General features: G+C 58.4%; 1 protein-coding gene and 1 pseudogene across 1 annotated transcript; one reads left to right on the top strand and one right to left on the bottom strand.

Annotated features, from left to right (window-relative positions):
* The first annotated feature begins 330 nt into the window (after positions 1 to 330).
* LOC116874065 lies at positions 331 to 5,834 on the top strand (annotated as a pseudogene).
* A 2,658-nt stretch (positions 5,835 to 8,492) lies between these two features.
* On the bottom strand, positions 8,493 to 13,063 carry ARRDC2 (arrestin domain containing 2). The gene is made up of 8 exons (XM_032867649.1): positions 12,013 to 13,063; positions 11,853 to 11,919; positions 11,465 to 11,612; positions 10,849 to 10,951; positions 10,503 to 10,759; positions 10,218 to 10,380; positions 9,781 to 9,938; positions 8,493 to 9,538 (listed from the first exon to the last, which is right to left on the bottom strand). The coding sequence occupies exons 1-8, from the start codon at positions 12,284 to 12,286 to the stop codon at positions 9,485 to 9,487; spliced, it is 1,224 nt and encodes a 407-aa protein (XP_032723540.1). The 5' UTR covers positions 12,287 to 13,063; the 3' UTR covers positions 8,493 to 9,484.
* Between the last annotated feature and the right edge of the window lie 2,368 nt (positions 13,064 to 15,431).

The raw sequence follows: 15,431 nt of genomic DNA, 5'->3' as shown, positions 1-15,431 counted from the left end.
ACATGATGCATTTATGAGTTCATCAACAGACCATACATAGGCTCATCCCCGTGACGAGGTCCTGGCGAAGATAAGGACAGTGAACATCAACACTACGACGCATTGGGCCCTTGCTCCGTGCCTGGCCCGAGATTCCCCTCAGGACCTTCACAGCTTCCCTTCGGGAAGACGTCCTCACAGGAAAGGCAGATGTGACAAATAAACATCTCATTTTCTTGTTTGTTTGCTTTGTGGTTTTTAGTGTAAGTAAATCCCATATAATATTTGGGATATACTTATACTAAAAATGTATTGCTTGATCTTTGAGCTTGCCGAGTAGACCCCATAAGCAAAGCTCACTCTCCCGAGTTGAAAAAAATTATGGACAAGATATTATCATTGAAATTAAATGGTGGCAGGCATGCCCAAGGAATACTGTGGGGGTTCGATCCCTTTAGGAATCTTGTGACAGATGAATGTGTGGGGATGGCAACTAGTGAGTGGGCCACAGAACAATATTGGAACAGCAGTAATATGAGGAAATGACATCATCATGTGAGAAGCTTTGGAACAAATACAAAAAATGGGTGCGAGGGGCGCCTGGGTGGTTCAGTCGGTTAAGCATCTGCTTTTGCTCAGGTCATGATCCCAGGGTCCTGGGATCGAGCCCCGCATCAGGTTCCCCACTCAGCAGGGAGCCTGCTTCTCCTTCTCCCTCTGCCCTTCTCCCTCCTCATGCTCGCTCTCTCTCTCAAATAAATAAAAGTGTACAAACAAAAACAAACAAAAAACAATGGGTGTGTTCACTGGAAGAAATCAACTGCTTCCACGTGCCCCTCTCCATAGCACCCATTTTGCTACAATATAAAAATCAGGTCATGTGAAGAAAAAAAAAGGGGGGGTTGCTGGTTGTCTGAAATTCAATGTTAACTGGGTATCTACCCTGTATTTTATCTGGCCACCCTGATCCATCGGCATGCCCATTTTACAGATAGGGAAGTGGAGCTCGTGATGTGCGCATGCTGGCACAGCTGGGAATAAGCAGAGAGAGAGGATGTAAGCCAGTCCCTGGGACCTGACACCTGCGGGGCTCAATTCCTGCCTCCGAAGAGCCGGTATGAGCCTGGGGGTCCTCGGTGAGCAAAAACCTCGCCTTGCCTGGGCCAAGAACTCTTTCCACATTCCCGCTCCTGGTGCCAGAGGCAGCCAAGCAAAAGGGTCCCCAGGCCTAGGGTCCTCTGCAAACACCTGCAGAGGGGCCCGTCCCACCTGCCATCTGGACTCTGGCATCCGGAAGCTGGTGGTCAGCTGGGCCCCCTGTAAACAGCCGGTCTCATGTCACTGTAAACAGCTGGTGTCTAGAGCTGTTGTCACAGTGCCCAAGTCTCAGTGTGACTGCCCTGTGACTCGATACTCTGCCACCGGCTCCTGTCACTTGATACTCGGTAAACAGTGTTCTGAGAATGGGCAGCAGCACCCCGTTTGGTCAGTCCGCTGCTCGAGCCAGGGGCCGGATCCAACTTAACCCGGGTCCGGACACCGCGTGAGCCATCCTCGCTCGCTCTGTTCTAATACTCTGTAAACAGCGAGTCTTGATAGCTGTTATTTGTCAATGGTAAGACACTGTTGGTGTCTGAGCAGCTCTACTATGTCATAGCTGGCTGACCTGGAAGCACTTGGAGCAGAGTTCCAATATTTTGTAAACAGGGAGTCCTGATACTTACTTAGTTGCCTGATGAGTTCCCCGTCCCGGGGTTGGCCAACGGCAGCTCTGGCCACATCCCAGAAGTGGCTTTTACGCTTTCAAATGGTGTTGGAAACAGACCAAAAGAGGACTTCATGACACACGAAAACTATCTGAAATTCAAGTTCCATGTTCACAAATAAAGTTTTATTGGGATGCGGCCACGCCCACTCATTTGTGTCTGTGTGTGGCTGCTTTCAAGGGAGCCGTCTGGCAGCTGAGAGACTGCATGCCCCACAAAGCCTCCAATATTTATTATCTGACTTTTTTTTAAAAAGATTTAATTTATTTATTTTGACAGAGAGAGAGAGAGAGAGATCACAAGTAGGCAGAGAGACAAGCAGAGAGAGAGGGAAGCAGGCTCCCTGCTGAGCAGAGAAGCCGATGCGATGCGGGGCTCCATCCCAGGACCCTGAGATCATGACCCGAGTTGAAGGCAGAGGCTTAACCCACTGAGCCACCTACGTGCCCCTATTATCTTTTTGCAGAGAAAATTCATCAACTCCTGCTCTGAGCTCTGAGGCGGTCCCCGTTCTTCCAGGCACATGGCATACAGGAGGCCCCAGTTTGGCCCCATCTGGTCCCACTGGCTGAGTGGACCCCGGACCATCCCTGCCCCTCCAGTGTTCCCCCACTAGATGTGAGCCAGGACAAAGGCTTTATGCATTGTCAGATCTGGCCGTTCTAGCTTTGACGTCAGCCCTTTCCACTTTTTCAGTGACTCTAGTAAGTGAGACACAGATTGGCCCCAGGTACAGGAGAATAAACTGAGGTTTACAGAGGGAGCACACACAACCTAGGATGCAGAGGGAAGTGGTCAAAGCTGAGTCAGGACTCAAGAAAGGGCAGAGGAACAGCCAAGATGTGGGTGGGGTGACTCGCTCAAGGCCATTGTCCTGAGGCCTGAGAGATAGAGAGGAATGGAGGGCAGAGTAGCTTGGTTAGTGGGCATAGCAGGTGCAAAGGCCCTGAGGTAAGAACTACCTAACAGTCTTCAGGAAGAGCCAGGGGGTTAGAAGCCATTGAAGGAAGGGGCAGATGGAAGGAAAGGAGAGCACTATACATACCCCAGCACAAGCTAGCTCTTGCCAGCATTCACCAGTCCCCACTACCAACAAACACCTATGCCCAACACCTAGACCCAGACTTGCAAATGCACCAAGCGGCCCCTGTTTGCTCCCCGTACCGGCTGAGATGTGTCAGCCCACATTTGGGCACAGGCAACACACATGCACGCGCCTCTGGCAACAACTCCACAGTCAAGGCTGATGCGCAAACACACACATGCACACTGGGGGCTCCGTTTATCTCCAGGCTGTCTGCAAACCCACATGTGTGCGTGCACCCCACCCCCCGCAAGCACAGCACACGTCATGAAGAGGCTCAGGAAACACTGCTGGGGGCTCCCTTGAGAGCCAGCTTCCTGTTTTCAAAGAGGCCAGGAACTGCTGAGGGAATGTTTTGGACAGACCCAGCCCCTCCTCCCTCGGCTCAGCACGCCCCATCCAGGACCACAGACCTTTTATTGCTTCCGTGCCCAGGGCTGACCCGGTCCTACAACGAAGTCAGGTTCCAGATGACAAACCCAAGGCTCAGAGAGGTGCGACCACTATCCCAGGGTCACACAGAAAGGAAGAGGTAGTGCTGGGTGTCCAGACCCTGAACCCCTACCCCGCCTCCCCCTGGAGCACCATGCCTGGGGTTGAGGGCTCACGGACGGGGAAAAGGAAAAGGCTCCCTCCTGCCTTGGACTGTGGTCCTGTTCCTGGGTTCCTGGGGCCATCCTAACCCAGCCCCAGGCTCTCCTGCCCTGTGAACCCAATTCTCCCATTCACTACCCACCCATGTCTCTCATCCGTGTCCCCAAAGAAGGGCCACCTACACTACAAACATTAAAGAAACATCAGGTTCCAACAAAGCTGCCAGCAAAGACTTGGTCTCGCCCTTAAGCGGCTGATGGGGGTGCCTGGGAGCAGAGAATCCCACACATTACAGCTGCCCTCTCTATGCTCCAGCCCCCCAGGGCCGCCGGCATGGCTGAGGACACACCGGGCCCTCTCTGGCCTGCTGTGGTGGCACAGGCTATTCCCTCTGCTTGGAATGCCCTTCTCTAGCTCCCTGGCGAACTCCTCTTCATCCATCAAAGCCCCAACTCCAGGCTCCTCTGCTCCTGGAAGCCCTCCCAGGGCTCTCCTGCCCTCACCCTACCCTCAGGCTCTACCTCACTCCACAGGGCTAGGGGTGTTTGTAGATTTCATCACAATGACCTGGGGACTCTCTGTTCTGCCCCTCCTTAGGGTAGCAAAGATGGCGCCCATTCTCACCTTCAGAAGCCCCCAAACTCCCAGGGTGATTTGCCCACTCAGAGTCACTATTCCTGAACCAATCCCTGAGTCTGTGGTCACAAAAGGCTTTAACTGGCCAGACCTGGTCACATGTCCACATCTGGAGCAAGGAAGGGACCTGGCTCCTTTTGCCAGAAGGCAGGCGGGGAGAACAGCTACAAAACCGTAGAAACTTTTGACCAAGGACTAAGGGGTCCTCTGCCTGCCCCATCCTGGCTGGAGGGTCTTGGGCAAGTCACCTGTTCTCTGTGCCTCAGTTTCCCCACCTGTGAATCGGGCTCAGCAGAGGGGAGGTATTGGAGCCCTGCGGACCCACTGAGGCATGCCCCATCCCTCCCCTCCCCCATCCTGCTCAGCAGGCCCTGTTTACCGTGTCCCCGCCCCCCATTCCTTTATTGTTCTCTGTGAATCCCCCAACTCTCCCTTCCATCCCCCCCCCCCCCCACCCCCACAAAGGGTCTCCCAGCTATGCAGGCCCAGATGGACACTGGCTGAGTCACTTCTTCCTCCTGGGCCCCTTGCCCGGCCTGTGCTTTCTGGGGACTTTCCTGGCCTTGACCATCAGAAATGAGGTGGGGAAGCGAGGGCAGAGGCACGCCTATGGACAAGCCTGTGCACACCCTGGCATGGGTTCAAAGTCCCCATCCTGCACCCACGTGTGAGATGGAGGGCGTCTTGCCTGCTTCCTGGCAGAGCTGGGGGACTCCACACATGAACAGCCTGCACGCCCTCCCCCTCGAGCCGTGGGCGCCCAGTGTCAGTACTGTTGCACCTGCTTTATGTGTGCGTGCATACATGTGCACGCGGGTCTATGCTCATCGAGGTCCAGGCTGTGTGCCCCCGAGTCCGTGGGCCTGTGTGTTTCCCGTGTATGCATGCATTTCTGTGCATGCCTGTGTGTGTGTGTGTGTGTGTGTGTGTGCGCCAAGCCCCAGACAGAGAGACCCAGCCCCTCACTGGAAAAGGTGCAGCTAGGTGGGGGAACTCCCTGGGAAGAGATGGGAGGGCTGGGAGATGGCTGGTGTGTTGGGGGTGCAGGGGACAGCGGCAGGAGGTGTGCGCAGGGAATGCGAGGCCGCAGGTTTGGGAGGGGGTTGGTCAGTCGGCTGAAGGGATGGGAGCTGTGTGTGGGAGCCTGGGGGCTAAGGTAGAGCTGAGCTTTGGGGGTAAAATGGCACGAACTCTAAAATATTCACTGAGCATCTAGTGCACGCCCAAGGCTGAGGATAGAGCAGGGCAATGGGGTGACTGACACCACACCAACAAACAAGTAAATATAGAATTCTGAGGAAGGGGAAAGACCAGGAAGCAAAAGGCATCAGGACAGAAGTAGGGGAACTGCAGCGTGTTTTGGCCCAGAGACACAGAGGACATCCTGAAGAGGTGATTTGTGATCTGAAGGCTGCCAGGGAGAAGGTCCTGGGCACAGCTGAGGAGAGGGAGCTCCAGGTAGAAGGCAGAGCATGTGCAAAGCCCCGGAGGTAGGGATGAGCTGACAGAGGGGCCCCATTCAGGAAGATCTAAGCCCAAAGTAGGGAGGAGAGGCAGCAAGGGGGCAGCACTGGTGGGGAGCAAGGCCACCAGAACGGGCTGTCCTGTAACCGGAGCCTGACAGGAACCCTCCACTTCCCCCCCCCCCCCCCCCCAGTGCTCCCTGCCCGGGACAGAATGTGCTGGGAGGAGAGGCCAGCGGCTATGCCTGGTGGCTGGAGCCGGGCAGCTGGAAGATTCCTGAACAGCAGCCCAGCTGGGCCCCCTGCCAGTGAGGGCGGAAAACAAGCGGAGGGCGCCCTGCCTGCCTGTCACCCTGTGGCCCAGGGGCCGGGCCAGGCCAGGGGAGGAGACAGAGTTGCTGAAGGTGTCAGAGACTGAGAGAGCCTGAGAGATAACCAAGGAGATGGTGAGGGAGAGACAGAGACAAAGAAATAATGAGAGAGAGATGCAGAGATGGTGAATCAGAGACAGAGACAATGAGAGACAGAGACAGCGAACAAAAGGGACAGTGCAAAAAAACACATGGAGAGGCAGAGCAAGATGGGGCGGTGATAAGGAGAGTGAGTCAGAGAGGAGACCTGGTATTTCACTCTCCGAATGAGTGACAAGTTCTGATTCTAGGTGGTCCTGGGAACAATGTAAGGTGGTAATACTCCCATCCCCATCGGAATCTTGGTCCACACTACGGGGGGCAAGGAGTCTCCTCTAATCAACAACCCCCTTCATGCCTCTCATGCCTGCTGGGTGCTGGGGCCAGAGACACAGCCCTCTCTAACCCTGCCCTCAAAGCTTCAGACAAACAAGTGAATATCTAAATAAAAAATTCCAGAGAGCGATGAGGGCTATGAAGACTATAGGACAGGGGGATGGGAGAGGGAGTAGCGGGCAGTGGCACCTTTAGCCAGGAGGTTGGGCTGTTTTCCTGAAAAGATGAGGCTAGGAGACAGAGAGGAGCCAGTCCTAGAGAAAAGCCTTTCAGCAGAGGGAACCACATGTACAAAGGTCCTGAGGTAGGAGCCAGCTTGGAGTATCTGAGTGGCAGTCAGGGATCCTGACTACCACTCAGGGGAAGCTGTTAGGAGAGGTGTGTAAGAGGTGGTGAGAGATCTTAGGGGCCTAGAGAGGGATAGGATTTTATTTTAGGAGAAGAATATTTGACCAACCTCTTCGATACCCTATGGGCCTCACTCTGTGTTCAGGGAGTTCCCTGAATTCTGGATGACCCAAGCCTGCTCCATTCTGGTTTTAATTTATCTGAACCATATAATCCACTTCTTCTAGAGATCAGGTTCCAGACAGTTGCAGATGCAGGAGTCCTGGGGACACAGGGTGGCTTGTCTGACCAAGCCTGCTGGGGAGAAACTTTTCCTATGTACCCCCATCTGCAGTTGTGATAGGATGTCTTCGACTCTTCTCAGTTTGGGAACATGGACCCGGAAGCTGGGGTGTTGTGTCCTGCACACCCACGGTGACAGGGAACCTGCCCCTTCCCGAGGCTGCTATGTTGGGGGTCTGGGGTGACTGTGCCATGTGGGTCTATCTCCCCTGTGCTGGGCCCAGAGGAACCCCCAGTCTGACAAGCTCTGAACTAGATGCCAGGGCAGATGGTGCCTGACAGGGAGGGCTGGGTAAACCCCAGGACCAGAAGCAGGTGGAAATCAGGACTCAAATTCAGACCAGGGATGGGAGGCATTTGAGGCGGTGGCAGAGAGGTGCCGGGAGTCCCAGATGAGGAAACTGGCTCAGAAGCAAGTGACTTGCCCGTGGTCACTCAGAGAGCTAAACCTGAACCCATACCTGCTAGTGTCCAACCTTGGGGTCCCCCCATCCTCATCCCTGTGCCTCAGCCCTGCCAATGGTCATCCCAGACCGCCACTTAATTTTCACTGCCTTGGACAAACTGTGAGCCCAGTTAGAGCCATTGGATGGGCTTCTAACTTGGCCCCGCCCCAAGGAAGGTGGGGCCTCAGGTCTGGGGCGGGGCCTCGAGTCTGGGGCGGGGCCGAGGGCCCCTACCCGGCAGGGAGCGCCCTGATCTGTAAGGTGTGCGTGTTCTGAGTGGCGACTCCAGAGCCTGCACGAGTCACCTCACTCTGTTGGACTCCCTTTCCCTCCTTTCATCTCCAGAAGACGCGACCTCCGTGTCGCCAGGGCTGCCTGGAAGCCCAGTGTGTCTTCAAACGAATCCTTGGACACCCATGTCCCCCGCAGCCCTATTCACATTCACCAAAAGGTGGTAATGACCCAAATGCCTATCAAGGGGGTGAAGGGACAATCAGAGTGGGAGTCCGTCCACACAACTGAATATTATTTGGCCATGAAAAGGAATGAAACATTGGATGAAGCTTTCAGTTGAGCAGAAAGCCAGACACAAATGAGGACACAGGGAGCATGATCCCACGTACAGGAAATGTCCAGAAAAGGCAAATCCACAGATCAGTGGGTACCAGGAGTGAGGGGGGTGGGGTGGGTAGAGACTGCTCCTGGGGATGGGCCATCCCCCGGGGTGATGGGAATGTCCTGGAGCTACATGGAGGTGACAGGTGGCTGACAATGTCAATGCACAAAGTGCCACCAAATGGTACACTTTCACGTGGCTTATTTCACGGTATACGAACTGTCTTGAAAACAAAAGCCTTCCCCCATTCACACTCCCAGCCTCTGTGACTACACCAGGGAAGGGGAATGGGGTCCGGCTCCAACCTGAGCTCAGCCTTCCTATGTGTCCTGGAACCTCAGTTTCTCCTCCTGGACAATGGGCCCTCTCAAAACCCTCTCCCTTAGCTTGGCATTCAATCCCGGAGATTCTGACCAGGGTGGAAGCCAAAGCCACTTGGCTTCGTCTTTGGCAGCTGTAGGAAATAAGGCAAGAAGCGTAGTCTCTTTCCCCACACTTTTATTAAAAAAAAAAAACACCCAAAAAACCCAAAAAAAAGGGAACAATTTAAGGCTTATCAGAAATGTTGAGTCCCAGGCGGGGGCCCTGCCCCAGCCAGGGCTGAGAATCTGCAACCCGGGGGTAGGGGGTTGGTCCAGCTGCCCCCCTCATACTTTGTCCCTCCCTCCCTCCAGGAGGTCTCTCCCAGAGCTGCACTGGGCCTGCTGTTACCCCAGGCTGACCTCTGTCCCCAGGGCCCGGCTGAATGTTCTGAACCAGGTTTCCCGGGGTCATACAATATGCAGACGAGGTCTCATGTCCTGGAGTACTTGGAGGAGTCCCCAGGCAGTCCCGGCCTGGGCCAGCAATCTCTCTCTGGCTTTCAAAGGCTGGAGCCAGTGTCCCTGCCCCACCTAGGTCCCACATTGCTTCGACAACACGCATCTCCGAATGCCCTGTTCCTGGGCCCTCTCGCCTGCCGGACCTTGCCATGTGGCCTCAACTGAGGCACTCACCCTCTAAGCCCCAAAGGGGGCGATCTCCAAACATCACTCAGCTCTGACCTTCTCCGACGTCTTCCTCTTTGCCTGTCTGCCTGCTGAGCGGTTGTTTGTATGCCAAAGCCTCAGCCAGAAGGCCCTTTGCTACAGGAAGCCTTCTCTGCTCCCTTCAGGACTCTCCCAGCCGTGGGTCTCTTCCTCCGGTCCCACGAGACTGGAAGTATTTATGTCTGGCTACAGCTCTCCCAGACTAGAGGCTCCTGGGGGACCCGAGCCCTATCCATGGGCCGGTGTGGACTGACAGGATCCATCGATGGGCACTTAATGCCTCACGAGGACTGGTCCAGACACATCAGACTCCTGCCCAGCTCTTCCTCTGTCCTGCGTGATGTCAGAAAGCCGTGCCCATTCTGAGGCTCGGAGTCCCCAACTTCAACGCAGTCAAGCTGAAGCTGGTTGGTCAGCTCTTGACCCAGCATTGCCCACGTCCACGGTGGCCGGAAGCGCGTGTGCGACCTCATCCCTCGAGGTCTCCCCTCGCTGTTCAGCAGGTCATGCAGCGTGGCCTCATGGCCTCTGAGGGGGGGTTTGGGTCCTCCTGAGAGAAATAGTCCCATCCAGTCTCAGAAGGGCACCGGAGGCTCAGAAACACCCCTCCACTGCCCTGCTGATCTCCAGCTCCCCAACTCCCACACTCAGCCGGGGGGGCAGGGGAGGGCAACGTGCAGAGCAGACTGGGGTGCAAGGCGGCCTCAGGCCCCAAACTCATCCGAGTCCCACTCCCACCTGTGCTCCCAGGGCCTGGAAAGGGACAGGGGCTTCTTGGACCCCCACACTCACCTCGGAGTACAGGGGTGGCGGGCGGAAGCGGAATTCCTGGATGTAGGCGAAGAAGGGGCCTTCGAGGCTCAGGTTGGTGTCCTGCAGTGGCGGAAAGGTGCTCTGCCCCGCGGCCGCCACCTCCCTGTCAGACATCACCTCTGAGTACTCGGGAGGGGCTGCAAGAAAGACAGACGGGGTTGGGTGAGGCTGGTGGAGGAGGGGAGCCCTGGAATCGGGGACCATGGCCGGGAACTGGCTTGTGCCAATTCTGGGGCTAGTGGGCTGCGGGTCCCCAGGCTGAGATTCTGGGGAGACCTGTGGCCACCAGCATGATCACTATTGTGCCCTTTAACAGGTGGGGCCGCTGAGGCTGGGGGAGGGAGAGCCCCCCTAGCAGCCACCTTTCTGCCCACCCAGCCCCCCTGCAGCAGGATGGGGGGCGGGGAGGGGCTCACCCTCAGGGCGCTCTGGCAGGGCTCCCAGCCCCCAGTCCAGCAGGAAGCTGGCATGGCTGCCCACACTGGATGAGCGGCTCCCAAAAGGGTGCAGGGGGATGGTGCCGATGACCAGTGGTAGCTCCAGGAGCAACTTGGATGTGCCGGGGATGTCCACGCAGACCTGGGGAGGTGGGGAACAAGCCATGCGGGAGGGCGCCCGGACAGCCTCAGGGGAACTCTGGTCTGGGGGACCGGGTGGATTCAGCCACCCCTTGCCCTCCTCGGACCAACGGGACACTCTACCTTGAGGGAGTAGTCTACGTGCAGGACCCGGCAGTGCAAGATGGAAGGACCCACAGGGGGGATACGCAGCGCCCGGCCCTGCCACAGCGCCCGCCGCCCAGGGCCCACAGGCTCGCCCACGAGACTGGCCACCACTGCTCGTTTCTGCTTGTGGGCGCCCCGAGCCATGAAGGTCTGCGTCTGGACCACTGCTGCCCGAGGAAGCACGGGGCGTGTGGACCCATTGTCGATCTCCGCGAAAACTGGGATGACCTCGCCTGTGGTGGGGTGCAGAGGGGGCATCAGACTCCCTGTCTGCAGCCCTGAGGTCGGCCCTCTTCGCCATCTCACCCCGCCTGCCTGGTACCTGGGGTGTAACCCTTTCGGTCGATCTTGGCAGAGAGGGAGACGAGACCACGGCTGCTGTACCAGGATCGGGCGACCTTCTCTAGAGCTCCGGCCTGAGGGGCCTGGCGGGTTGGAGGAAAGGGAAAGGAACAGGTCACTTTGTGCAAGCCATTCCCAGCTGAGGGAGGATTTGGGGGCAGAGTTTCTGGTTTTCTCTTAACAACCAAATACCGTCTGGACAAATAAATCCACAGATGAAACCCATCTTATAAAGTTGAAAATGAAGGGAACAAGCTAATTACTTAGCATGTAATTAGTCCTCAGAAAGCCATTATTTTCACAAGCCCTGGCGGTCCCCTATTTCACAGATGAGGCCTTTGAGGCTCAGAGAGAGTAAGACACTTGCCCAGAGCCACACAGCAAACTGGCACAGGTGGGATCTGCACCCAGCTCCACTGGACTCCAAAAGCATTCCCGTGCCTGCTTCCCTTCCTGCCAGGGCCCAGCTGTGATTCCCACTTTGTGCAGGAAGCGAAGGGGTGAGGAGCCAACTGGGGTCACCCAGTTACCAGCCTGCCCCCCTCCCCCACCTGCAAAGGTCTCTCAACCTATCTCCCCTGGGAGCAGCCACTCACCAGCAGGGCGGGTGTGTTGATGTCCACGGGCTCAATGACCGTAAATACTTTCCTTGCCCGGCGGGCAGGGACCCAGGGACGGTGCAAGGTGGCCTTGACGCAATACCGGACACTGCCATGCTTACCCTCGAATGAAGTCACCAGTGTCCTGCAGGGTGGAAGGAAGGTACTTCAAGGGGCAGAAAAACAGACACCCAGGTTGGGGGGGGGGTGGTCCCAGAGACTTTGGAGAGCGAGAGATAGAGACACTGAGGACCCCCTCCCCCGGGGAATGGCAGTCTTGGGGTCCAGAGGGTCCCCAGAAACCGAGCAATGGAGACCTAAACCTGAGAGGAGCTGCAGGCTGAGGGATTCCCCGACAATCCCGTGCCCCAGACGCCGGACTTACGGAGGCAGCTGGAAGCTGAATGGAAACTCGTGGCGCCCAGGAGGCAGCGTCGTGGTCTCTCCCGTGTCTGCAGGTAGGAGCAAGAGGGGGAGGCTCAGCGTAAGCTCCGAGTTCCAGGAGCGCGCAGCACGTGTGCCGCGTCGGGGTAGCCGGCCCGTACCTGGCGCAAGCAGCGTGGCACGGTGACTCACGACCTCCACGCGCTCGCTGTAGCTCTGAGTGTACGCGGTGCTCGAGCCCGCGCTGCGCGACTCGGTCCAGTGCACGTGGGCGCGGCCCCGCGCGCGCAGCTTCAGGGCGCCCACGCGCGCCGGGCCCGCCAGCTCCAGCAACACCCGGCCGGCGACGGCCTGGCCGCCGCTGAAAACCGGCTCGGCGCCGCCGCTCGCGCCATCCAGCTGCACCACGAAAGCCTTCACCTTGTCGAACAGCATCGCGCCTGGGATGCGAACCCGCGACGCACAGACCCTGGCCTCGAACCCGCGACGCGGTGGCGCGAGGCGCGGAGGCTACAGTCTCAGAACGCGAACCTGCCCGGGGTGCGCAGGCGCACTTGCGGAACAGGTCAGAAATTCCTGCGCGGCCTGCGCCGGCGCTGCCTTTATACGGCGGGAGGGGCGGGGCGCGACGCGGGCCCTACCCCCAGAAAGGAATACGCCAATGGCGCGGCGGGGGGCGTGGCTCCGCCCAGGCGTGAAACAAAATAACAAACTCTGTATCTGTCCTCTTCCCTCGTGGACCCTAGCGTGAGACTGAAGCATCGCGGACCAGAGCCGGTCTCTCGCGGACCTCGGGGGTAAAGAGGGGGAAACAGGGCCGGGAGCGGGCCCCAGGCCCAGCAAGAGCATGGGGCCACTAGGTTTAATTATCAACTGGCCACAGCTTGCAGATCTGACTCAAGGCATGTCCAGCTCCGAGCGGGGAGGCTGCGGAATGGCCTGGCTCCAATCGGGGCCGGAGAGCCTCGGACTAGACTGAGCGTCAATTCCCCACTCTGAGCGATGCGGCCAGGAGGAGGAAGTGGGTAGGGCCTCCCTCTTCTTGGGCACCTGCTGCCCCCTCTTGTGATTCGAATCCCGCTCAGCTGGATGACCCCGGGCTAGTGACAACCTCTTGAGCCTAAGTTTCCACCTTTGTCGTTTGTAGAGCTGGAAGAAAATCGGCCCGACCTCAGAGTATTGTGCATGAATCACGATGTAGCCCCTGCTCGGACACCCTCCGCCTCTAGAGAGTCTTGCTCCCAAGTCTTCGGCCCATTCCCCACATATCTCCACTCGGTCACGGCTTAGCGTTTCTGCCCAAGCTGTTCCCATCACCCGATGTTCACGTCGCAACTTGAGGCCCCCCCAAACTCCTACACGCCCGGTAGGCGCAGCCCTTGGGCCCTCTCCTGGCACCCCCACCCTGCCCCAATCCCTTCACAGATAGAGCCAAGTGAGGGGACTTCCCATGAACCCCAGGAGCCACCCACCAAACGGTATGACTGCTGTCTGGGCCTCAGTGTACTCAGACAAGAACCTCAAAGAGCATTTCTGAGGGAAGGGTTTCCTGGTCGCGGTCTGCAGGGCGCCTGCGCCCTCTGGTGGCAGCGAGATGCTCAGCCGCTCGAACCCACCCCTTACCCCCGAGGTCACCTTTGTGGAGTCTGACCTCCTGAGGCCTCGGAACCCCCAGTGGGGGGCGGTCATAATCGGACATGGTGCCCTGCAGTCAGAGTGACCACAGAGGCATTGGGTCAGAGCCGTACCTAAGGGAGGGGCAGAGGCTGTAGACACAACCATCAGCCTGGGGGGCTGCATGGAGGAGGGAACTCTGGGATTGAAATGAAAGTCTAGTACCTTCTTCCAGGGCCAAGTGAAGCCCTGGAGGCTGTAAACCCAGGAGAAGGTGCAGGATGTGGTGAGTCCTTTTCACAGATGAGTCCCCAGGACCCAAAGAGGAGCAGGGCCTCACCCGACCTTATGTGGCGGTTCTGCAAGCTTCACCCCAGTGTCTTAATGAAGCAGCTGGTTGAGTGGCACCAGGGGTGTGACCAATTTCCCTTAAGTCTCAGGGGAAAGGAAGTGCCTCTGGGGCCTCTTCCTGTCCCGTCCTAGGGCCCTCTAGGCCTGGGTTTCCACAGCTAGTAGGGACAGTCCCCACATCTGGGGCTGTTGGGCTAAGGCTGAAAGGCTGTGGGCAAAGGATCTACTGTGTACAGCTCTGCCTCTGCCCATTTTACAGAAGAGTATAGTGAGGTCTGGCTTAGCTGAGAGGGTGGCAACATCCTCCACCAGCAAACACAGCTCAGTGCCGAGGCACAGACTCACCCCTGGCCTGCTTCTGACCCCGCTGTGTGCCCTGAGTGGGAGGGACTGAAGTTTAGAGCTGGGAGACATCTGGGAGTCCTCCCAGCCTGATCTGACCCCATCCCAGGTCTCTTGCCTCTTGGGAATGCAAACCTGCCTGCAAACACCACCCGAACTCCCCACCCAGGTTTGAACTCATCCTTGCAAGCCCTAGGGGTAAACGGAGGGAGGAGGCACTGGTAGAACGTGAGATGGGGGTCGTCTTTGGGAAATAAGGGACCCCAAGTCTGGAGATAAAGGGGGTCCTAGGGTCCAGAGAGGAGGATGTCCTGACTCTACCCAGGGGTTCTCCAGACTCTGGTGGGGGGTGGGGGGATGGGGGTGGGGTCCAGCCGCATAGTCTTTACGCGGAGGGCTTCCCGGCTTTGGAAAGGGGGGTGATGCCTAGACCCTGAGAGGGGATCCTGGGAAAGAGGGTTGGGGGCGGAGGTAGGTGGGTGTGTCCTGGCGAGAGGGTCCAGACCCTGGGGAGGAGGTCTCCACTTTTTAAGACGGGTCACCCGACCACACAACCTCTAAGTCGAAACTCTCCAGGCACTGGAGAAGAGCGCCCGGACCTGGGGAGAGGGGCCCCCGGGGGATCTCGGTTGGGGAGTGCGGAGCGAGCAGCTCACCTCGGAGCAGCAGCTGCCGCCGCCGCAAGTACGTCTCCGCAGCCGCGTAGTCGCTGGACACCGCGTTGACGCCCACGCTTCGGCCCTCGAGCCAGTGCGTTGTCGCCCCGCCGCGTGCGGACACCTCGAGCGCTCTCACCCGCAGCGGCGCCGCCGCCTCCAGCAGTACCCGGCCGCACAGCCGCTCCCCGCCGCGGTACGCGCCGCCGGGGCCCCGGGCCAGCTCCAGCACGAAGCTGCGTACGCCCCCCCGGGCGCATGGCGCAGGCCGGGGCGCACAGCGGGGAAGGCGCCCCCGGCGGGGAGCCCGGCCCCGGCCCCGCGGCTCGGAGCCCTTCCCCGCGGCCCCGGGCGCCCCCGAGCCTCCTCTAGCCTCCGCCAACTCGGGCGGGCGCCCAGGGCTCCCGGCCCGCGAGTCTGCCGCCGACTTCCTGGTCCTGGACGTCCGCCCCCGTGACGCACCCCGGCCGCCGGGGACGTGCCGCCCGCGTGCCCGTGTTGTTGACTTTGCCACCCCCCAACCCCCCCGCCCCCCAGCGCGGGGCGTGCCGTTTTTGTAGGGTCGGCGTTGTTGACTCAGACGCCGATGTGGCTGGTCCAGAGCGAGCAGCCACCCG

This window comes from Lontra canadensis, unplaced genomic scaffold, assembly GCF_010015895.1.
Source record: "Lontra canadensis isolate GAN:19392208 unplaced genomic scaffold, GSC_riverotter_1.0 scaffold35, whole genome shotgun sequence".
NCBI classification, from domain to species: domain Eukaryota; kingdom Metazoa; phylum Chordata; class Mammalia; order Carnivora; family Mustelidae; genus Lontra; species Lontra canadensis.
The sequence above is the reverse complement of the archived record's forward strand: the minus strand, read 5'-3'. Positions and strand labels throughout refer to the sequence as shown.

What these genes read in the sequence shown, in the direction of transcription:
- ARRDC2 (XM_032867649.1), bottom strand. Translation starts at nt 12,286, where the DNA reads ATGCTGTTCGACAAGGTGAAGGCTTTCGTGGTGCAGCTGGATGGCGCG. An exon ending in TCAACACACCCGCCCTGCTG is followed by an intron (nt 10,952 to 11,464) that starts GTGAGTGGCTGC and finishes CCAACCCGCCAG; the next exon opens with GCCCCTCAGGCCGGAGCTCT. An exon ending in ACGTAGACTACTCCCTCAAG is followed by an intron (nt 10,381 to 10,502) that starts GTAGAGTGTCCC and finishes CCACCTCCCCAG; the next exon opens with GTCTGCGTGGACATCCCCGG.